The 22591-nt window shown below is 42.8% G+C and overlaps 9 protein-coding genes across 9 annotated transcripts; 8 read left to right on the plus strand and 1 right to left on the minus strand.

Moving 5' to 3' along the window:
- Window positions 1-646: 646 nt before the first annotated feature.
- Window positions 647-4161, plus strand: SAMD00019534_060440 (hypothetical protein; the record flags this gene model as incomplete). The annotated part of the gene is made up of 7 exons (XM_012898642.1): window positions 647-715; window positions 778-883; window positions 978-1223; window positions 1302-1557; window positions 1625-2134; window positions 2212-2440; window positions 2512-4161. The coding sequence occupies 7 exons, from the start codon at window positions 647-649 to the stop codon at window positions 4159-4161; spliced, it is 3066 nt and encodes a 1021-aa protein (XP_012754096.1).
- Window positions 4162-5090: 929 nt separating this feature from the next.
- On the minus strand, window positions 5091-6638 carry SAMD00019534_060450 (hypothetical protein; the record flags this gene model as incomplete). Its single annotated transcript, XM_012898643.1, has 2 exons — window positions 5091-6485; window positions 6573-6638. 2 exons carry the CDS (start codon window positions 6636-6638, stop codon window positions 5091-5093), a joined length of 1461 nt encoding a protein of 486 aa, XP_012754097.1.
- A 596-nt stretch (window positions 6639-7234) lies between these two features.
- SAMD00019534_060460 (hypothetical protein) lies at window positions 7235-8186 on the plus strand (the record flags this gene model as incomplete). Its single annotated transcript, XM_012898644.1, has 2 exons — window positions 7235-7250; window positions 7414-8186. 2 exons carry the CDS (start codon window positions 7235-7237, stop codon window positions 8184-8186), a joined length of 789 nt encoding a protein of 262 aa, XP_012754098.1.
- A 950-nt stretch (window positions 8187-9136) lies between these two features.
- On the plus strand, window positions 9137-12154 carry SAMD00019534_060470 (hypothetical protein; the record flags this gene model as incomplete). Its single annotated transcript, XM_012898645.1, has 5 exons — window positions 9137-9820; window positions 9894-10053; window positions 10127-10200; window positions 10296-11666; window positions 11744-12154. The coding sequence occupies 5 exons, from the start codon at window positions 9137-9139 to the stop codon at window positions 12152-12154; spliced, it is 2700 nt and encodes an 899-aa protein (XP_012754099.1).
- A 532-nt stretch (window positions 12155-12686) lies between these two features.
- Window positions 12687-14418, plus strand: SAMD00019534_060480 (hypothetical protein; the record flags this gene model as incomplete). The annotated part of the gene is made up of 3 exons (XM_012898646.1): window positions 12687-12920; window positions 13119-13384; window positions 13458-14418. The coding sequence occupies 3 exons, from the start codon at window positions 12687-12689 to the stop codon at window positions 14416-14418; spliced, it is 1461 nt and encodes a 486-aa protein (XP_012754100.1).
- Window positions 14419-15503: 1085 nt separating this feature from the next.
- SAMD00019534_060490 (hypothetical protein) lies at window positions 15504-17541 on the plus strand (the record flags this gene model as incomplete). Its single annotated transcript, XM_012898647.1, has 4 exons — window positions 15504-16567; window positions 16633-16794; window positions 16859-17301; window positions 17507-17541. 4 exons carry the CDS (start codon window positions 15504-15506, stop codon window positions 17539-17541), a joined length of 1704 nt encoding a protein of 567 aa, XP_012754101.1.
- Window positions 17542-17876: 335 nt separating this feature from the next.
- SAMD00019534_060500 (hypothetical protein) lies at window positions 17877-19018 on the plus strand (the record flags this gene model as incomplete). Its single annotated transcript, XM_012898648.1, has 2 exons — window positions 17877-18835; window positions 18934-19018. The coding sequence occupies 2 exons, from the start codon at window positions 17877-17879 to the stop codon at window positions 19016-19018; spliced, it is 1044 nt and encodes a 347-aa protein (XP_012754102.1).
- A 97-nt stretch (window positions 19019-19115) lies between these two features.
- Window positions 19116-20791, plus strand: SAMD00019534_060510 (hypothetical protein; the record flags this gene model as incomplete). Its single annotated transcript, XM_012898649.1, has 2 exons — window positions 19116-20347; window positions 20425-20791. 2 exons carry the CDS (start codon window positions 19116-19118, stop codon window positions 20789-20791), a joined length of 1599 nt encoding a protein of 532 aa, XP_012754103.1.
- Window positions 20792-20901: 110 nt separating this feature from the next.
- SAMD00019534_060520 (hypothetical protein) lies at window positions 20902-22401 on the plus strand (the record flags this gene model as incomplete). Its single annotated transcript, XM_012898650.1, has 3 exons — window positions 20902-21462; window positions 21534-21894; window positions 21965-22401. 3 exons carry the CDS (start codon window positions 20902-20904, stop codon window positions 22399-22401), a joined length of 1359 nt encoding a protein of 452 aa, XP_012754104.1.
- Window positions 22402-22591: the final 190 nt, after the last annotated feature.

Here is a 22591-nt window from a genome sequence, read left to right on the forward strand (position 1 = left end):
GAGTGTGCGACTGATCAGTGATCATATGATTGTCTAATGAACGAGTTGGGTGTGTTTATTGGTGAGACGAGACTACAATCATTTGATCACACACATTCACAACAGGAATAAACAAGGTTAGAATACAAATAGGGCGTTGATGTGATGGTGTCGGGTGAGGGATGGTGTGTTACTGCTACAACCCGTCCCTCTATTTGGCAATGTCATTGATAGATGAGCGACAACATTGTACTTAATTACCCTATTTAGTCACCAATCATATTCAATATATTGATCATTGACAACAATCTCCTATAATAATAATATATATATTTGTTATTAATATTATATATTAATCTATGATCGAGATTGAGAGACATAGACAATTAGTACCTCCGAAGATGGAACATAGTAAGTATTGTTTTTTAGTATTTATTCATTTAATAAATAATTAATCTCTCAATCTTATTTTAGCTGTAACTGGAAATGATTGTTATGAGTTACTTGTGTATGTATGATTAAGTTAATAAAGAGATTGGATAGAGGATATTAATTATTATTAATTAGGAATGCTTTGGAGAAATTCAAGGACAGACCATGTGTAGGTACAAGACAGAAAGTACCTATATCGAAGGAACACCCAAGTGGATATGGCGACTATCAATGGATGACCTACAGCCAAGTTAACCATAATATATGTATAGTCGGATCAGCTCTCAAGAGACTATTGCCAAACGTATGTTCATTGAATGATTAATTGATTAATATTATGGATTAATTAATATTAAAAATATCTAGAGATCCATTATTGGAATATCATCAGAGACTTGCCCAGAATGGTATTACTTTGACTATGGATCACTTCTTTATGGAATGATCACTATTCCATTCCATCATCAACATGGTATGTTTAATTGAAGTATGATGGGTACCAATCAAAGTTTTACTAATGAACTTGATAGATGATGAGAATCTCCTTTCAATGTTACGCACTTCAGATGCAACATGTATGGTTGTATCCAGTACGATGTTCCCATCTCTAGTTAGATTGATCAACCATGGAGATTATAACTATATCAAACTTATTGTATTCTTGGGCGATGATCTCGATCAGACACTTCGTCAATCATTACCAGACTCTATCACTTTCAAGACATTCGATCAACTATTCAATGAAAGTGAGTCACAAGGTATCCTGCCACATGGTAAAGATAAATTCGTTGGTGATGAGATAGTAACTTTATGTAAGCAATTGATTGATTGATCATTTGAATTTGGCGCCAAAACTAATCATATAACCTTATTTGGAAATGAACGATTAGTCTTTACTAGTGGATCAACAGGACCACCCAAGGGCATTATTTACACCGAGAGAGTGTTGTATCATGGTGTAAAGTTGTTTACCAACACATACAAACACCAGACTATATATAGTTATGCTACTCAAGCTCATATTCAGAGGAGACTAGATATCAAGACCCTGTACACAGGTGGTCAAATTGGAATCAATTCCAATCTAAACAACCTCATCGAAGATCTCAAACTTCTACGTCCATCAGAGTTTGTTGCCGTTCCAAGGTATGGACAGATACAATGTTTGGAACTATTCCAATCACATCTCACTCACTCTATCATAATACTCTAGAGTTTGGCACATTATCTACTCTTCACACTTGGACACTATTCATAGATTGAGATTGGAACATCCTGAATGGACAGAGGACCAGGTGGAGACGGAGGCAATCAATCTGATCAGACCAATATTCCAACCAACGAATAATAGTTTGAGAATTGGTGCTGCACCTGTATCTCAGTCTATTATAGACTTTATGCAGAAGTGTTGGGGTGACAATGCCACAGAGATCTATGGCAATATGGAGACGTTCAACATCACAGTCAACTATAGGGTGACAGACAACATTCAATACCGTCTTGAACCTGTGCCAAGTATGAGTCAAGAACCAAATGTTGGTGAACTCTGGGTCAAGACACCATTCCAATATCCAGGATACTACAAGAATCCAGAGGCTTCCAAGGCATTTGCTGATGGATGGTATCGTACAGGTGATCTCTTCAAAGAAATTGAGCCTGGTTACCTCAAGATTGTCGATCGTATCAAGAATACCTTCAAGTTGAGCAATGGTGAATTCGTCCAGTAAGTGTTGACCCCATCTGTCTGGAACTATCCCACTCACTCACTCACTCACTCACTCACTCAATCAATCAAAATAGTCCGGAAAAGATTGAGACATATTATAACTTGTCACCATTGATCCAACATATATTGGTATATGGATCATTTGGTAAACCATTCCTTGTTGCCATTGTTGTTCCAAAAAAGAATGTGTTGCAACATTGTGGCCTGACCAGTGACGATCACTCCATGGATGATCTCAACAAGAACCATAAACTCAAGAGTCTCATCCATAATGAGATATCCAGGTTATCCAAAGAGAAGAATGTAAGTTTGTCAAACACTCCATTACATATACTCCACATCACTCACTCAATCAATCAATCAATCACTCTTAGGTACCAACTTATGAGATACCAAAGATGATAATGTTGGACAACACAACTTGGCGTGATCAGAATCAATTGATAACTGCATCTGGAAAGATGGCCAGACCTGTTTTGTGTCAATATTACAAAGCACCAATTGATCATATGTTGCAGACTTTGGAGACTTTGAACAATTCATTGTTCACACAACAAGGTGACTTGGAGTCCATCGTAGAGAGCTATATCAAGGGTGTGCTAGGCATTGATACAAGCTCAAACAATGTCAACATGTCAGACATCAACTCAATCTCATTCACAGACATTGGCGGAGACTCGATTGGTGCCGCCAAGTTGTCATCCATACTCAAGGACAAGCAGGGCATCAATATCTCGGCTCAGTTCATCTTGAGCAAGGATCATAGTATTGGCCATATACTTGATATCATCAAGGGCAATGTCACTGCCATGTCCAAGAAGAGAGATTGGGATGCAGAGTTCAAGCTGGACCAGTCGATCGATCCCATGGGCAAGCCAGTCAAGCCAATCAAGTCGACTGGCAACAATGTATTCTTGACGGGCGCCACTGGATTCCTGGGATCGCACCTTCTTCATGATCTTCTCGCTGGACGCAACAAGGCAATGGTGGGCAAGGTGTATTGCTTGGTCAGGAATGTTGGCAGCAGGGCACAGGCACGCGAAAAGTTGGTCCAACATCTCACATCAAAATATCAGTTGGAGGTTGGTCCGAACGAGGCCGAGCGCATCATCCCGGTCATTGGCGATCTGAGCCAGAAGAGATTCGGATTGAGCGAGCAACAGTTCATTGACATTGCCAACGATGTCCATTTGATCATGCATAATGGCGCGCTGGTCCATCTGATGAACCCGTATCCAAACATGAAGGATGCCAATGTCGGTGGCACTGAGGAGGCGCTCAGACTGGCGTGTGTCGGTGATCAGGTGGTCAGAGTGGCGCACGTCTCGACCATTGGAACATTTGGACATTTGACCAAGGACACTGATGACTCGACCGTTCCACCCGTCTCCAACCTGGACGATCACACACTGGGTGGCTATGGTCAGACCAAGTTGGTGGCCGAGCAGTTGGTCAATGAGGCCAAGTCAAGGGGTCTCCCTACAATGGTGTTCAGACCCGGTGTGATCTATGCTCATTCCAAGTCTGGCATTGACAATGACAATGATATGATCAGGATATTGATGCGTGGAATCATGCAACTCAAGTGTTATCCAACTGATGCATCATGCTCGTCCACTGGCGAGCTGATCAATCTGTCATGCGTGGACTGGGTGTCAGACTCAATCGTGTCATTGTCATTATACTCGTTGTTCTACAATGCCAAGCATAGGCCACCAACCTACCACATGACCAATGACAAACAGGTCACGATATGGGAGGTGTGCCAGGCCATCAACAAAGTGGTGCCACTCGAACAGGTCACTCTGGAGGAGTTCAAGAGGAGACTAGAGACGCAGCCCAACAATGTCATGTATCCAGTGTACACTGCCTTTGGAAATGACTTGCCATTCCTCTCCAGTCACAGATTCCTCAATCCATCAACATGTAATGACCTTGCCACAATAGGACTACAGCCAGCACCAGAAGTTGATGAACCAATGCTCATCAAGAACATCAAATACCTTCAACAAACAACTATCTAATATAACAAATTAATAAATAAATAAATACATTTTAATTAAGTTTGTAATGACAATATGAAAAATAAATACAATTGTTGTTTAATAGTCAATCGACTGGAGGATCTCCTTTAATCTGTTTAGGATTATTGTGACCATTCCTGACTCCGGATGAGGTTGACCGAGACGAAAATCTCTCAAATCTCTTTGAATAGATTCAAACAAGGTGATAGCATATTGGAGCATTTTCAATTCTGATTCTGTTAATACAACACTTTTGTTGCTATTACTATTAGGGTGAAACTCATCTATATTCTTGATCAATTCTTTCTCGACCTGCTTGTCAATAGACTTGTTTTGATGTTCTGGGCAACAAATCAAGTTGTTGGGGTGGTTGGCTTTCTCTCTTATCACCGCAATGATTAGGTCTGATGTTGACTTTCGGATCATACTACAATTTGCTTTGTTCACCAGATGTTTGATAAGTTTGAGTCCAGCCAGGTGACATGAGTTGTTGCCAGTCTTTTTTAAATTACAGTTAAGTCCCTTTTTCCTAATTTCACTTGTTGATTTAATTAAATCTTCACAAGTAACCATCGAATCTATTTAGTAAGCAGAGTCAGTTTAATAATATTCCTAATATATTATTGTAGAATTATATTCATACCTTCTGAAGGATTATACTTCTTGTTTCTGAAATCCATAGTGTTGATAGGAAGGAATGATAGTAAATTGGTATAACTTTAGTAATAATAATTGTTGGCAAGATGGAATTCGTGTTTGGTTAAATGAGTGATTGATTGAACATGTTCAATTAGTGATTGATTAAATGAGTGAGTTTATAAAACCCTTCATCCAAAACTCATAATTTCAAGTTGAAACTGATTGTCACAACCCACATTCGGTTCCATAATTTATTCCCCAGTTTGACGGGCAGAGTAAACAACGCAACGTCATATCTGATCGAGTGTGTTTGGTGATGTTGGAAGAGATAGGAATAACTCTTTGGTCTTGTGTATGTTTCCTTCCAGTGTCTCACCAAGTAGTACTAAAGTATACTCGGTGTCCAAACATCTAAGATAGATACGATTGTTGACAATGTATGTTTGTACTGTTGGATGATATACTATCTTGGCTGATCTGATGTTTCTAGTGTCTGTCGGTGGACATGACACTGACAATGTCTTCAGATTGAACTTGGACAATGAGAGATTGAACAAATACTTTGATGGTATTGTCAACTTTGTGAGTGACAAAGGCATTGTTGCAGTCTCCAATGGTGCTGAGTAGTTGTTACCGAATTGAAGGTACTTGACTGATTGAGGTATCACTCCAGGAGCCAATGTCTTGTTGAACATCTGTCCAAACTCAAGGTGTACAAGTGAGTTTGGTAACATACCATGTGGGATGGCGTGATTATACCTGACTGACAACTTCAATGTTGTCAATGTCTCTGGGAGGGATCCAGAGACCAGAGGGCGGTCGTAGTAGCTGTAGATGAACTCGAGACTTAACAATGATTTAGGGAGGATACCACTGATGTCATGATTGAAATGTTGACCAAAGGCAAGATATTGGAGTGTTGCTGGTAACATGTCCTCTGTGATTGGATGTGAGAACTGTCGACCAAAGGTCAGGTGAGTCAGTGTCCTGGGCATGAATCCAAGCTCAATGGGACAGTTGAACATTAGTCCAAAGGTAAGATGGAGTAGAGATGGGGGCAAGGTCCTTGAAAGCAAATGTTGATTGTAACTCTTGCTGAGTGTGAGTGTGATCAAGTTCCTTGGCAACACGAATGGGTCGATCATGACATTATACTCGTCGCCAAAGATCAACTCCTGCAATGACTTTGGGAGAGACTCGTCTAGTACCTTGTGTGAGTAGCCCCAGCTCATAGTTAGCTTGATGAGCGAGGCAGGCAACCAACCAGGCTGAATCTGATGATTAAAGTCACGCCCAAGGTGAAGCTCGCGTAAACTGTTCGGGAGGCCGTCGACAAGTAGTGGCTGGCGATAGTGATCGCCTAACCTCAACCTGGTGAGTGAGTCGGGTAGGTGATCACGATCAATCAGTTGATTGAATTGATAGCCAAGTGTGAGTGTGTGGAGATAGGGTGGCAGGACACCGGGCACGAGGGGATGGTCCCAGTTCTCACCCAAGGTGATCTGAACCAATGAGCGGGGTAGACTACCTGGTGTGATCTGCTCGATAAAGTTGGGACCGAATGATATTGATGTGTGTGGTGGCAGACCGTTGGGTAGTTGTGGCTTGTCAAACCATGGTGTTCGTATTGCATTCAATGATTGATTGGCAATACATTTGAATGATGATAATATATATAATCCATTCTTTGTATATTGTATCTCTTGTGGACATTGTTTGATATACCTATCACGTTCAACATATAAACGTTTTGATACCAATGACAAGCATACCAAATCAATATTATCGTTCAATTCATTTACAATTTGTTGTAATATTATTAATGGTAATGTTTCCATTATATATATATCTCTTTAATTAATTAATTAATTAATTGATCTAATGATTGAATGATTGATTTATCAAAACGATGATTAATTTAATAAAGTTGGGAACTTCGCCCTTGTGAACATATTGGTTACCAATTCAGATAAAACCATCAGAGCTGGATATTTTATTGATCAGAAAAGTCCACCACACAAGGCTCACAACATTGTTTGAAATCAACCAGTTAATCTAATGGATGGGGTTGGATGAGTGGGCAGTCAAACAAGCCATTCCAAAGGAGCTCCCACCCCAACTATCTCTCTCCGAACAATCAGAAGAGGGCAGGTAAGCAATCCAATCCTCGTCCCTGCCTCATCCATCCAACCATCCATCATGATGTTGTTAGTTAGATTGATTGGTTGTTGTTGATTGAGTGAGGTAATAATAGTTGGAACAGAGAATTGAGAATAGAGAACAGAGAATAGTGAATACAGATTGATACCTTTAGTTGTTGTCTAACACCCTCTCACCAACACATAAGAGTGACTTTGACTTTGCTTTGTCCCGGGCTCAATCCCACCCTCATCAGATCGATCACTCATACTCACACTAAACAACATCATCAAGAATGGAACCTGATGTTGGTAGGTACTTGCTTGTGTTGAGTGTTGTTCATAAAGTACTAACTCGCAATCAATCAATCACTGGAACTATTCCAAACACTCAATCACGAACAAACTCCACCCAAACAACCATCCTGGAATCATTCCACTCGACCAATCAATCAATCAATCAATGATATTTTAGACTTATATGATGGCTCTGAGAGATGGAATTTCATATCAGACGAGGAGTTGCCAGAGGTACCTGATATTAAGGGCGGCTCAAAGAAGTATCCAAGTGGAAAGACCACTGGAACTATTGTAAAGGTACAGGTTATTAGACAGGCACATCATCAACCACAGGCGTCTACTCATTCACCACCAATAAGACCAAACTCAATGGCTCCGACTCGAATGTCAATGCCACCACCTCCACCCAACACTGCACCCAGACCCCCTGTACCAGGCGGTCCACCACCTCAACAACACAACAACGACTCACCATCAGTTCCCCGCGCGGCACCAAGTCGTCCACCACCCGGAAACATTCAATCTCCACCTCCCCGCCCTCCAACCAACCAGGCACCTCGTCCACCTCCCCCCGCGCGATCACCCTCGCTACAGGGCGAGTCAATGAGTGAACATGTGCCGACACCACAGCCACCTGCACCGGCGACCAGGACGCCGCCAGTGCCCGGCTCCTCGATTCCACCTCGACCCAACCAACCATCACGTCCGCCTCCATCAGCAGTAGGCGGTGGCGGTACCCCACCTCCACGTCCATCCGTGCAGCCTCGTCCGCCACCCGGCTCACCCAGCGGTGCCGCTGGTACACCACCCAAGCCAGACCGTCCGCCCGTTCCAGGTGGAGCTAAAGTGCCACCTCGTCCAGGCGCACCGGCTCCCTCGACCAGCACCGGTGGAGGCGCGGCTCCTCCCCCCAAGCCTCGAGCAACCCCACCCGTTCCTCCTCGTTAACTTCAGCTGACCCTCAATCATGCTGGACCATCTCTCTTCGATAATCATAATCATCATAATCATCATAATCATCATCACATCCTTATTTATTTAACAAACAAACATAAAGTAATGTCATGTACTATATACACTACCCTTGCCCTCGCGGACTTACCCTCGCAGACTTGCCCTCGCTTACTTATTTTTAATTTAATTTTTGGTGCTTTTGCAACAACAAAACGGAGATTTCACCCACACACACTAATTTAGTCTTTCTCGGCCTTTGATGACCTAGTATTGAGCACACCAACACACACAAGTTAAGAGGAAAGGGTCATTGTCCACCCCTGATTCACATTACTTTAATCAATCAAACAACAAAACACATAGAGATATATATATATAAATATAGTAATAGATATATCTTTACAATCACACACACAAACACATACTTGATCATCTTAAGCATCGACACACACTCACTCACACACACTCAGTCATTCGCTCACTCAACTCAACCAACTCTCACACTCTTAACACCTTCGGCGCGCATTCACTTCTTCTTCACTTTGTGTCAAGTCAATCAATCATTATTCAGTCTCAAAGTAGAAGTAGTAGAAACAGTAGAAACAGTTATAGACAGACAGACAGCAGACAGACAGACAGAGAGGCACATGATGATCATTACCTCTACAACAACAACAACATCATCATTACAACTACTACTATAACATTCAACATTCAATCAATCAATCAATCAATCAAAGAACACACAAACGAATAGTTACCAATTGGTCAGAGCTACTGCCAACATAGCAGTAACAACGACAAAGCAAGACCAAACCAATCACTTTAAGTAAGTAACTGATGAGAGTGAGATGATGATCAAGATTGAGATTGAATGTTGATTGCAATGACTGACAATTTGATATTCAAGTTCATCATATACAACAGAGTAACCGTATTCGAATATGAGAGAGAAGAGCAAGCCTTTCAGGAGTCTGACGACTGATACCAATGCTGGTATAACGACAACTACGATCACTGCCAGTGGTGGTGGAGTCAGTGGAGTGGTCACATTGACAGTGATCAATGGACACAACAATAACAACAACAACGAGACTTTGTTGGTCAATGGCAACATCGTCGGTACCAACGATGACGACTCCCACAAGAGCATGAATAGCAGCAGCAGCAGCAACGGCAGCATCAACGGGGGCACCATGCGCACCATCGTAACCACAACATCGGGAGGCGGACAAGAGTACTTCAAGGAGCTCATCACTCAGGCGCAGTCCAAGCATAGCAAGAAGAGGGGTTCGGCCGCAGCCGATCAGCAAGTCATTCAATCGCTGAGTAGCAAGTACACGAGACGATCTTTGCGCGCAGCCGAGAACGCATTTGGCGCCGCGTCAAAGGCCACGAGCGGCGAGGACTCTGAGAAGTCTGACTATCCCTCCTCCGAAGTCGACGAGTATGACAAGTCACATGGTGAGGAGTCAATGAACGAGGAAGACTCTGCGCCCGCCGTACCACCCATCTCGAGCTTCAACTACATGCTCAATCCATCCGGAAGGAGACGACAGAGACAGCAGCGTCCGTCAACAAATTCGTCCTCGTCCTCTTCCAAGGGAAAGGATGAATCACCTGTAGATGTAAGTAGTAGTTTAGTTTAGTCGTGAGTCCTACTCGCTCAATCACTCATTCAATTGCCTTGTCCCATTCTAGAAATCACAACAACAACAACAACAACAAAGAGAGAAGGACAACAAGGAAAAAGAGAAGGAGAAGGAGAAGGACAAGGAGACTGACAAAGAGACTGAGAAGGACAAGGAAGACGAGGATGCTGAGGATGAGAAGGAAGAGCAATCACTAAGAGAAGTACAAAGTAAGTAGCCAACAACCGACCTCCCATCACTCGCTGACCACGCACTAACATTCGCCTTGCTTGCCCATTCCAGAACTTATCATAAGAGCACTGCGTGCAAACAATGGATCAGCTCCCCTATCTCAAATACAGGAGTTCTTGTCAGATGTGAGTAGTTGCAAAGGAGATCACGTGACATCAATCACTCAATCATTCAAACATACTAACGCCCCTCGATCGATCACGTGACACCAATCAAACAGAAATGGTACAACCTGAGGAAGAGAGATGGATCAAGATATACTTATGATCATAAACGTGTGATCGCTGCGACTCTATCAAACACAGCGGCAGACAATCCTTATTATCAACCGGACAATTCAAAGGGTCCTGGATGGTACTCGCTGGGCCCCCTAGGAAAGACGGTCGACCTGGCCATCAATGATGGTGGTAGTGCTGGAGCCGATGGCAAGATGGATGAGAGCATGGAAAACAAGCAAGAGCAAGGGGAGGAGACTGTAAATGAACAAACAACAACAACAAACAACAACAAGAGAGAAACGAGCCTGACCACTGATGTTAAGTTCGAACAGCAATCAGCATCAACAACAACACCAACCACTACGACTACCACAACTACAACGACGACCACATCTACGACTACGACAAAAGACACAGAGCCAATGGACACAGAGCCATCATCATCAACCACCGAGGTTAAGAAGGAGGCGGCTGTGACGCCAACCATCATCAAGACGCAGCCACTGAGTAGGAAGAAGAGAACATCGCACCCCAAGCAAGAGGCAGGCACCAGCCTGCCCACAGCCTCACCGCCCTCTACACCGAACAAGCTAGAGTCGCCTCCATCCGAGCCTGTTCAGGTTTCCATCGACACAAAGACTGAGACTGCTAATGGCGTGGCTGAAGCCGAGAACAACACCAACAACAACAACAATAATGGCAAGCAGCCACACACACCACTGCGACGCAAGTTTAGCAGTCGTAAGAGGAAGACCACCACGACAGTCGACGACGAGACATCCTCAAAACAAAGCAACACAACTCCTCCAATGCTCAATGACGACGAAGGCAAGCAGGATAACAACAACAACAACAAAATTGATGACGACACGAACAAGACCGAGAACAACAACAACGCTGATGCTGATCTAGACACCAGTGTCTACGAGACGCCTACGAAGAAGACAAGGAAGGGCAAGCCGTCTCCGAAGCTTGTGGCACAGGCAAAGGCAGAGGCAGAGGCAGAGGCAGAGCAAGAACAAGAGCAAGAACAAGAGCAAGAGGCACCACAACCAGAGGCACCACAACCACCGAAACAACATCAACCAATCAGACGAAGGAAAGGAATGAGCAAGATCAGTCTGCAACCACCGAAGCAACAACAGCCAGTCGAGGATGAGGTTGTCGAGGAGGCCGAGACCAAGTCCTCACACTCGGATCAGTCAAACGACGAGGCTGACGACGATGATGGCGACGACGACTCCTCATCGTCATCCTCTGATGAGACTCGAGCGGCAGGTGACCCATCACACATCCTAGACCTGGCAGCAATGGCGATCAGAGAGAACGGTGGTCTTTGTTCACTGGACAAAATCCTACATTATATCAAAGAGGTAAGGACACACGCGACAGACATGGACAGTGACATGGACAGGCAGACACTAACACCAACCTATCAACCAATCTATAGTATCTACAAACATTGCACTGTACAATTAATCCCAACCTCTCAATCAAGACGATCAGACTCACCAAGGATTTGCCAGCTTTGGACGACAACTATTTATCAGACAATTTAGTAAAGGGGATGAGCGAGTTCCCGACGAGGTTCACGCGCGATCCCAACCTGCACACCAATTGGCAAATCAAGTCTGCCAATTGCCATTCGATGCGATCGTCTGCCAGGACGGTCTCGCCTCCCTTCCAATCACAGAGGCCATCAAGGCGGAGGAGTACCACAGTCAACAACAACAACAACAACAACAGTAACACGTCCAGCAGCAGCAGTAGTAAGGCCAAGTCAAATCACAATGATCACTCGACGACCACGACTTCCAGCAGTATCATCGGCAGCACCAGGTCATCAAGGGCAAAGAAATAGAATTGATTGATTGATTGGTTGGTTGGTCACTCTCGAAATAAACCCATCAATATATCTCGTTCCACCTTACCTATCTTGGGATGAACCCAATCGGTCATATGCTTGGGGATTGTGTTTGAGTGATTGATCATATCCCATAAACATTGTTGAGGGGTCGGTTGAGGACCCACGCACCCAATCAATCAAGTCCCACCCTTTGAAGGTCAGCAAACAATCATTTTTGATTGTTCATCTGACTCGCGCCAACAGATACATATTATGTGTATGACATAACATAACATAATAAACAGAGGATAACGACAGACAACAACAGCAGAGTATATATATATAGGAAGCAATGAGTCACCATTCGAATGGTGCTCATGAGTACTACAACAACAACAACATAGCACCGACAAGTACTTGTTCACCGACTTTAACATCAACGACAACGACAACAACAACCACAACAACAACATCAACAACATCATCAGATGGTCATAGTCAAAGTCATAGTAATAGTAATAGTACTACACCTACTATGATGATGATGATGTCATCTACTACCTCACCAGTTGACAGTCAACATTTTGGTGGACCAGTCAATACTCCACCTTCACATCTTACAATGCAGTCATATGATGAATACCCGACGGAGAAGTTCAAAGAGCAACTAGAGACTCTATCAATCACCAAAGAATCAATAGACAGAGCGTCACAATTCGTCATTGAGAACATATCAGTCATCAATGATCTCTTTGAAGTATTACTGAATAGGCTGAGGAAGGTATGATACATTCATTCATTCATTGAGTTGACATTGTTGAACAGACCGCTAACCATTATCCCTCCCTCTATCCCTCCATCCCTCATCATTGTTCAATGTTCATTCAATCTCCACTTGACCCAATTCTTGATCAATCAATCAATCATTCAATGAATGGATCACATTGAACAATCAATCAATCGATGAATGAACATATAGAGCGCATTTCAGAAGAGACTACCATTCTTTTATTTGGTCGATAGTATATGTCAGAGATGTCATGCAAAGAAGACAACAGCATATAGACAGGTGGTCATTGATCATATTGAAGAGATACTGCCTCTGATATTACCCGATGACAATGCAGAGACAAAGAAGAAGAACAAAGAACATATAGAAAAGGTGTTGGGCATCTGGGAGAAGAACAATATCTTTGACGAATCATTGATAACCAAGGCCAACTCAATACTTGATGGTACCAACATGTATGATTTGATTGAATGAAGTCGATCAATGAATGAACAATCAACCTTACTAACTCCATCATATTATTAACAGAGACAATCGACTAATATGTCCACTGTTGACCGAGAAAGAGATATCAAAGATGTTGAAGAAGATGGATGATGATAGGCGAGAACAGAAGAAGAAGAAGTATGATATTACATTGGGTTACCATCATCCACTGGAAGACTTTTCAGAGTTATGGTCGATATATAACAAGTCATTGACGTCAATGACAACAACATTAGGTCAGGATAGCCCTGTAGTTGTGGCGACAACTCAAACACCGCCACTTCAAGGTAGTGACGGCAGTGGTCATAGCGGTGGAAATGAAAGTGGTAGAGGTCGCGGCATGCATAAGAGCACACGTGGACCAATAGATGGAGGCGATCAACAGACGTTTGACAAGTTTAAGAAGGAGTTTGTTCATCATCATTTTACATTCGATGAGATGGATCTACCTTTGGCGTGGGATGTCAATGTCAACAACTACGATAACAACAACAACAACATCAACAACAATTTCAACTACAATGGCAATGGTATTGTCAATGGCGACTACAACAACAACATCAACAACATGGAATATATATCAAACGACAACAACAACAACAACAACAACATGTATCATGATCCTGGATTTGTGTATCAACAACAACAAAATCAAGGCATGATGATGAACAATAATAATAATCACAACAATGTAGATATCAATCAACAATCACAACAACAACAACTACAACAACATCCAGACTTTTATCAACAACAGCAGTTGTACTTTGACAACAACATGCGTATATTTAACAGATTCAACTTTGGCAATAACACCAGCGACAACCATCACCAACATCAACATCACCAACATCAACAACAACAACAACCTCTACATCACCAACAACAACAGGCCGACAACATCGTTGGTGATCACCGTTATGAACCCAGCCGGACGAGCGAGTACGATGAGCTGCGTTACTATTTATCCAAGATCAAGGACCATAAGAGGTACAGGCAATAAATGGCCCGTCTTCGATGGACTGTCCCAATTCCGACCTATCAAGGCAGGTGCCAAGCCAGATCAGCCTCGCGTGTGAACATTTATGGAGCGTCGTCCCACATCTCAAAAATGGAGGCCTTATGCCAAAAAAGGCGAAATTTATGGCCGTTGGACCAGGACGAGTCGTCAGTCCATCTTGGGTAAACCACGCGATAGATTTATAAGTGTTTATGATTGATTGCAAAGCACTACACATTCGGTCCATTTATATATACCCTTGGCCATACTTGTCCATAAATGCTCAACGTGCACCGTCTAGTTGTTCGTCAGCGACCTCTCTGCTGGGGGGTGGTTGGCAGTAGTGCCCTCTGCGCCACTCTCAGTTTCCAACATCATCGACTTCATTCATTCTTTCATTCATTCATACTGCACCTCACCTCACCTCACCTGGCCTGGCCTAACATCACCTCAGCAGCCAGTCCCAAATAAAATGTAGTTGAATGCACATGAGTATGCAAGCTTCTTAGATTTTACTTCCAACTCATTCCCAACATACCTATATACACTCATCTCCGAACAAAGGAAGTGCAAACACGTCATTCATAAACTTATATAAATGTTCCATCTTCGCCTCGCTCACTGCTCCAGCTACCAATCTCCATTCTCCAAGTCAACCAACAATCACACATCACAATCAACAAAATTATTCAAACTGTGATCATCACTCATTCTCATTCATTCGTTCGTTATCTATACTTACTTCTTTAAATATATATATCCGTTTCCCTTGACGATCATAAATTAATGATCGTCCATCGTACAATGGACAATGATGGTGACCTTCGTGATCACCTACTGTTCAACTTCAACTTGTTGATGGATATCAACAATCAGTGTACATTACCTCCCTCCACATGTATGATAAAGATTGTAAGTATTGAATTACTGGACATTACATGTCTACACGGCAACGGAATTACGGCAACAAGGCAACACGGCAACGGAATCTACAAGTTCTACGGCCACACGCCACCCCAACAACAACCTTATACTAACATGATGCGATGTAGTGTAATGACATGGTAGCTCAAAGACAAAAGAAATGCATGCTTGCTTATCATGCTTATCAGAAGTCCCTCCTAACAGTATTTGAACAATTCGACAATGTTACCGATCGTCAACAGATACTAAACATGGTGTTTAGAATGAAGGATGTCACGCCAGATGGCCCCATCGTCTATTACGAGACCATCTACAAGTTGTTAAAGATACTCTATGGACGCGGTCACAAAAAGGATGGCGACTCACGCGACGCGTCCAACAACGACCCTTCAGCTGATGCCACCACTTGCTCAAACAACGACAGTCACTCACTCGTGGTTTCAATCACCGTGGACTTCATCCAACATATACGCTCATCAGGTAGCTGCCGTAGCTCAACCAAGTCTAGCTGTCTCATTGACAGCTCCCACCCATACGTCTTCTCAATCCTGTACAAGTTGCTACAGCTACTCTACTCTCACAATGGCAACTTGGGTGGCGCTGGCGCACATCCTCACATCGACTCTATCAACAACCTGTTCTCATCGACTCATCAGCTGGGCAACTTCTATCTGGACATCTTTCGTCACTGCCTCATGGAAGACCCATCACAGCAACAGTTGACCACTGCGCCAGACAGGTCGGCAGCCTACGTCATCATACTCAAAGTGCTCAAGATCTTCACAATGTTCAACAAGGCCAATAGTCATATCATTACTGAGTACCTACGCGTTGTATCCTACTTTAGTAACCTATTCAACAACAGCGACATTAGTACTCTTGCTCGCAACTCAACAACAACAACCACATCCTCTGGCGACTCGCCAACTACCAGTAGCTATGGTAGTGGCGACGTGGCTAATGTATTTCTTCATTCTCGCGGCACCTCTACAATCATATTATCACGCTTCTATAAACTGGTACTGGAGGTCATAAACACATTACTATCCAATGGACAAGACTCCCGGCCATATATATCAACACTTCTCGAACTACTTGGTGACGACGCCAATGCATTAATTCGTCGCTTTAGTATCCGACGACATGCACATCTCTTTGGCGAGCATCTAGACATTGAGGCCATCGACACCATGGAGACCCTATTATCTATTCATAACTCAATTGAGAGGTATGTTTGTTCGGCGCATGTGTGGAGAGTGTTGCCGCCACTAACTAACTTCCTCGCGACAACAGGCTAAACACAAACAATGTTGTTTTGAAGACATTGTCCAGGACAGTTCATCCGCATCTAGTGTTCCAATACTTTATGGAGCATATATGTTCATTCGATTATACCATGTTGATTGACTTGTTAATATCTAGCGAGTCGACTCAATTCCTTTCCTACTTTTTAAAGTAAGTTATGTTACATTCATTCCCAACACTATCAATGGACAATGTACTAACATCTTCATTATAGATACCTTAATTATATAGTTACAAATCCTACCTCTTTCCAGTTGTTCCCAGTACGACCCGACACCAATATGGATGAAGACGATACCGGCAGTGTTAGCGAAGATGACAATGATAACTATGACATCGAACAAGTTGTAGACAATAGATTCAACAACACCAACAAAGATACCAAGAACAACAACAAAGTGGACGAGGAGGATGAGGTGGACTCAGTCTCCAGCGACACTGAATACGATTACTACTTGATATCAAGAAGTCTACATAAGCTAACTCAGACAATCAGCAAATCACACCAGAACAATGTTTTCCCTTACAATCCATCATTGCTACTCTACCGACTTGAGCGAGCACTTATAATAATCGATAATAGACTTCAACATCATCAACAACAAGGACAACAACAACAACCTCAACAAAAATCATCATCAACTACCTATTCTCACCGTATGAGAATGAATGTTACCTTATAAAGTCTGATTTTTTCCTTTCCAGCAATCAATCATTGTGGCGCAGTGAGTGAGAACATCATTGTCGTCTACAACCCCCCCTCTATTTGTTCATTCGAATGTTGCCATAACAAGTAATAAGACCCTATCTAGTACACTTACAACTTCACACTCACATTGTCAACACTAACACACATACACAGAGACACACAAGTTGTCAAAGAATGAATGTGAGTAGTGTCAATGACAATGAACTGCAGACAGGCAAAGGATGAGTACCCCTTTGTGTAGTGGATGGACATCATTATCCCTCATTGCTCAGCACTACCTATGTATAACAATGTATATATATATAAATAGGAAGATAGTATAATATGATGTTGCAGAGGTTAAAAGAGTATGAACATCCTACTCAATCAATCAATTAACATCATAATAAATTGAGTACTAACAACTCAACTTGCTCATTCATCATATCATATTCAACACATACTTAGGTTCTATAAAAGAAGAAAGAAAGATAATGTACATTATTATTATCCAGTATTTGTGGCTGCAACTGTTTCACTATCTATGTTGTTCTCAACGATTGATGTGTTCCAACACTTCTTTCCACCTCTCTCACAGATATTCATATGTCTATTCACATTCCAGGTGGCCCAATCGTCAGATTCCTTCTTGGTGATCATTGAGAATGTATTGCGAACTACATTTGGAGCATTCATCGGTTGCTTTGGAGCATACATCATCTATCAAATGGCCGATCATATCCTATGGATAACAATCATTCTTCACTTTATATTTATATTCATAACCAGCAGTCTGACCAAAAGTACGAGCAAGTGGCTGCCCTTCCAACAAGCAAAGTTCTTGTTCCTCTCATTGTTTGTCATACTCTACTCCTTCGAACTACTTCAAAAGAACACAACCGTCTTCCTCAGGTACTTTGTCTGTTCAATTGCCATGCTAGTATCTGTATTCACAGCATGCATTATATTCAATCCATACTTCTCTTCAACACTGTTCATGAGGTACAGTGGCAAGGTCATTGCCAGGTCAAGGAAACTCTTTGAACTGGCCGGACAAGAGTTGATCAACAGATCAGACAACGTACTTGAGGCCGAGTGTGACATTCGAATACCATCTACAAACATGGCGACTGACCAAGAGTATCGCGCGACCATCATCAATCGAATAAGGAATCAGGCGACTATGTCCAGGTACACTGTCAAGGATCCATTCTTTCCTCTGGAGACTGTGCCAGAGTATCTACTTAATACTTCCCAGGTCATTACAATCGATGAGAGCAACAAGGTCAGTGTCGCACCTTCAGTTCCAGAGGCATCCGCAGCATCAAAGTACGTCCCCAACCCAAAGTTCTCAGAGGATGTGATCGCACTGGCAGTCAAATACTCCAAAGGATTGAATACATTGTACAAGTATCTGGCAGAGGCCAAGAAGGAGGAGTGGACCGAGTCGATCATATCCAAGCTGGAGGAGATGGCATTTCAACTGGACAGGAATCACAAGAAGTTGGTGATGCTCCACTCACATGTTTTGTCCAAAGTGTCGGACTACCGAATCAAGATGATCCTGCCTCTGAGACCCTACATTGATATACTCATTCAAGAGTCTACGACAATCATGTTGATTATGGAAAAGATGATGAGGACGAGATCAGACTACTTCTTCTCATTCTACAAGAAACAGAGTGATCTTTCAACGATATACAGTCAATGGTCAATGAGTGATGTCCACTCATTTCTAAACAGTGAGAAGCACGTGTCAATGGATACTCTTCAATTTCTGGCAATGCAATCATTCGAGACGATCAGCGCCACGACAACCGAGTTCAAGGAGAAGTACCATGAGATCGTCGCCAATCAAGAGTATTACTATACTTCTGATCGAGCCAGAACACAACAAAAGATCGACCCAGAGATATCTAGAGTGCATTGGTTCCTCATGGGTATCATCAAGTACTCTGATGATCTGAAGAAGCTATCATTCATCGTCTATGACATATCGATTCATCCAGTCGAGTCCAATCACATGGTCCTGGCAGTCCGTTCAATCTACCACTCACTGCAGCGCACGATCAAACAAATGTTCAACAACATCAAGCGCAGCCTCAACAGTGCATACCCATTCCCAAGGCGTATATCCAAGATCAAATATCCATTCACACAGAGAGCCAAGGTGGTAGTGATGGCAGCACTGACACGCATATTCGCCGAGTGGATATTTGCTTTAAAGTTCTCCATTGGTGCCACATTACTCAGCTTTATCTTCTTGGAACTAAGGAAGCATACTACCTTCATCCTATTCAATAACTTTGAATGGGTGGTCATCACCTACCAATTTGTAATGTCATCGACCGTTGGCACATCAACTTTGGTTGCCGCTCAACGTCTTGGTGGAACATTAATAGGAGGACTGATATCATATGGAGTGGCAGTGCTGGTCAATCTACCTTCAAGTGGTGTGGCGAGTGCCTTCATACTCCAATCGATCACATTCATACTCTTTACACAACTCTCCTATCATATCACCCATAATGAGTTTCCACAACTCTTCAGCTTCATTGGCAACACCTTCCTAGTGCTCAGTATATCAATGTTCTATCGTGGCTCACCAAGCTACGTTCTCTGTCTGCTCCGTGTGCTACATATCTCCATTGGTAATATGGCCGTGGTATTAGTGTCCAATCTTGTGCTTCCACAATACGATCAGAATAAGTTGGATAGTGGCCTGTGCCAACTGATGGATGAATCAAACCAACTATTCAAACAACTTATACATTATCATTTCCGATTCGATTCACATGCCATGTGTCCGAACACATGCAACAAGGAGCTCAACAACCTCAAATTGAAAGAGATGCGAGCCAAAATAGCTACGATGCGCTCACTTATCAACAATGTCCACCTGGAACTTATGTTCAAACCAAAGATATTCCGACAATATCGAGACCTCCTCAAGCTCTCCACAAAGCTATATGTCTGTCTGGTCAGTCTTGACTCCACATGTCAATTACTCCCCTCGTATGTAATACAACATGGATCTATTCCAATCAGTCAATCACATACTTACTCACTCTCGATCACTCTCATTCATACAGAGTTATTATTGGAAAGTTCAACAAGTCAGATGGACCTCAGAACTTAAGAATGTTGTTTGGGGAACTGGATTGGACTGCTGATTATCTTGGTCAACTGGCTGATGAGAAGACACTTAGATTCCACTCTGGTGACTCTGCATTGTACTATGACAGTTTGATCAGACATAACATGTATCAAGACAACTTGATTACCGATGAGAATAACGAATTCGATCAAGACTCGATCACTATGAGTTCTGCCATGCTTGCTGCCAGTTCCTATGCCAAGACATTAGAAGTGTGCCGACATATACTTTGGTCGATCAAAGGTGTCCAAGAGATAAAACGACAATCAGTGAACATCAACTCTGGTAGTGCCAATCGTTAATGATTTCTGACAATAAACACTCTCATCGAAGCTGAGGGACAATGATCAAAAAAGGAGGGAGTTCATTTTGAATTCAAAGTTTAATTGAGACACAAATACAGATACAGACAATGTCAACAACAAAGAAGAAGAAGAATACTACAGTACAACCAATGGCGATTGATTCATTACCAACGGGGAAAAAGACAACGGGACGGAAACCAAAGACTACAACAACAACAACAACTACTACATCTACAACTTCAACAAGGAAGAAGAAGTCAGGATCTACTTCCAAGTCTACAAAGAAGAAAGCTGGTGATCAATTGGACAATGGAGACATTATGATAAGTGATTCAGAGGAAGAGCTCGACTACTTTTCATTCAAAGCAGACACTGGCAAGACATCGTCACGCACTCTTGCCGACACAAGGCTACTTGATGGCTCGGAGGTGGCCAGCTTGCTTGACTCGATGCCAGAGAAGCATCAAGAACTCAAGGCTAAGCTTCTTGAGAAGTACAGTCTGAACAAGTCGCATGAGATGTGGAACGATCTCACAATGGGCTACAACCTGTTGCTCTATGGATATGGCAGCAAGAAGGAGTTGATCAATCAGTTCCGTAATCGATTCTGTCTTGATGGGCCACACATAGAGATCAACGGCTATCTACCAATATTCAACATCAAAGATGTAAGTGGCTGTGACATACATACATACTCTTGGTTGGTCCATCTCCTAACAACAATCGATCACGTGTGTAGCTACTGTACTGCATATCTAACAAGTTGTTCCTATCAAATGAGCGCTTTTCCACACCTATACATCATGTCGAACACATCAAGGCATTGTTTGAGGCCAAGGCCAATAGAAGGAGAGAGAGAGATCGCAACCTCACGTCGGCATCGGATATGGCTACAATGCCAAATGGCTCTTTCATGGATGATGATGAAGAACATATACGGAGAAAGAACTTTGAGTTGTACGACGTGATCTATCTGATCATACACAACATCGACGGCGTGTCTGTGCGTCACCAGAAGATTCAAAAGGTTCTTGGTAGTCTTGCCGAGATTCCCAACATCCGCATCATTGCCTCGATCGACCATGTCAACAGTCCCATCTGTAAGTGCATGATCCCTGTCAATCAATCATTCCATTCGTCCACTGACTAACCAGCCCAACCTACATCCAGTATGGGATCTCAACATGACAGTGCAGTTCAATTGGATGTGGCACGATGTACCTACATTTGCGCAATACACAGTGGAGACGGCTTATGAGTTGTCGCTACTGTTCACTCGTGGACAAAAGATGAACGTCAAGTCGGTAGTTGTCATCCTCAGAAGTCTTACACCAAATGCGCGATCCATATTCAAAGTGCTACTGGAATACCTGATTGGGAACAAGGAGAAGAGGATGTCGTTCAACCTTTTGTTCGATCGATGTGTCGACATGTTCCTAATATCATCAGAGGCGATGCTACGCGCTATGTTGGTGGAGTTCACCGACCATGGTGTCATTTTGAACAAGGTCGAAGCTGGCGAGTCATACTTTATCGTGCCCGTGGCGCCAACATCTCTGGGTCAGATCCTAACCGAGATGAAGGAGCTTGATGCAACCACTCAATAGCTTATCAACTTTACTGACCGCCATGGCACACAACAACATCAGTTAGTCAATCATTCGTTAAGTCGACATGAGCTCGCTTCCAACCTGACCTGTACCTCCTTACCCTTCACTCCTCTGGCACATATTCTGCTGGACATACTTCCAAATAAACGAGCAGCGACTCTATTTTAGGATACTAGGTATAAAGAGT

The sequence above is a fragment of the Acytostelium subglobosum genome (genome assembly GCF_000787575.1).
Source record: "Acytostelium subglobosum LB1 DNA, scaffold: scaffold11, whole genome shotgun sequence".
Taxonomy (NCBI): Eukaryota; Evosea; class Eumycetozoa; order Acytosteliales; family Acytosteliaceae; genus Acytostelium; species Acytostelium subglobosum.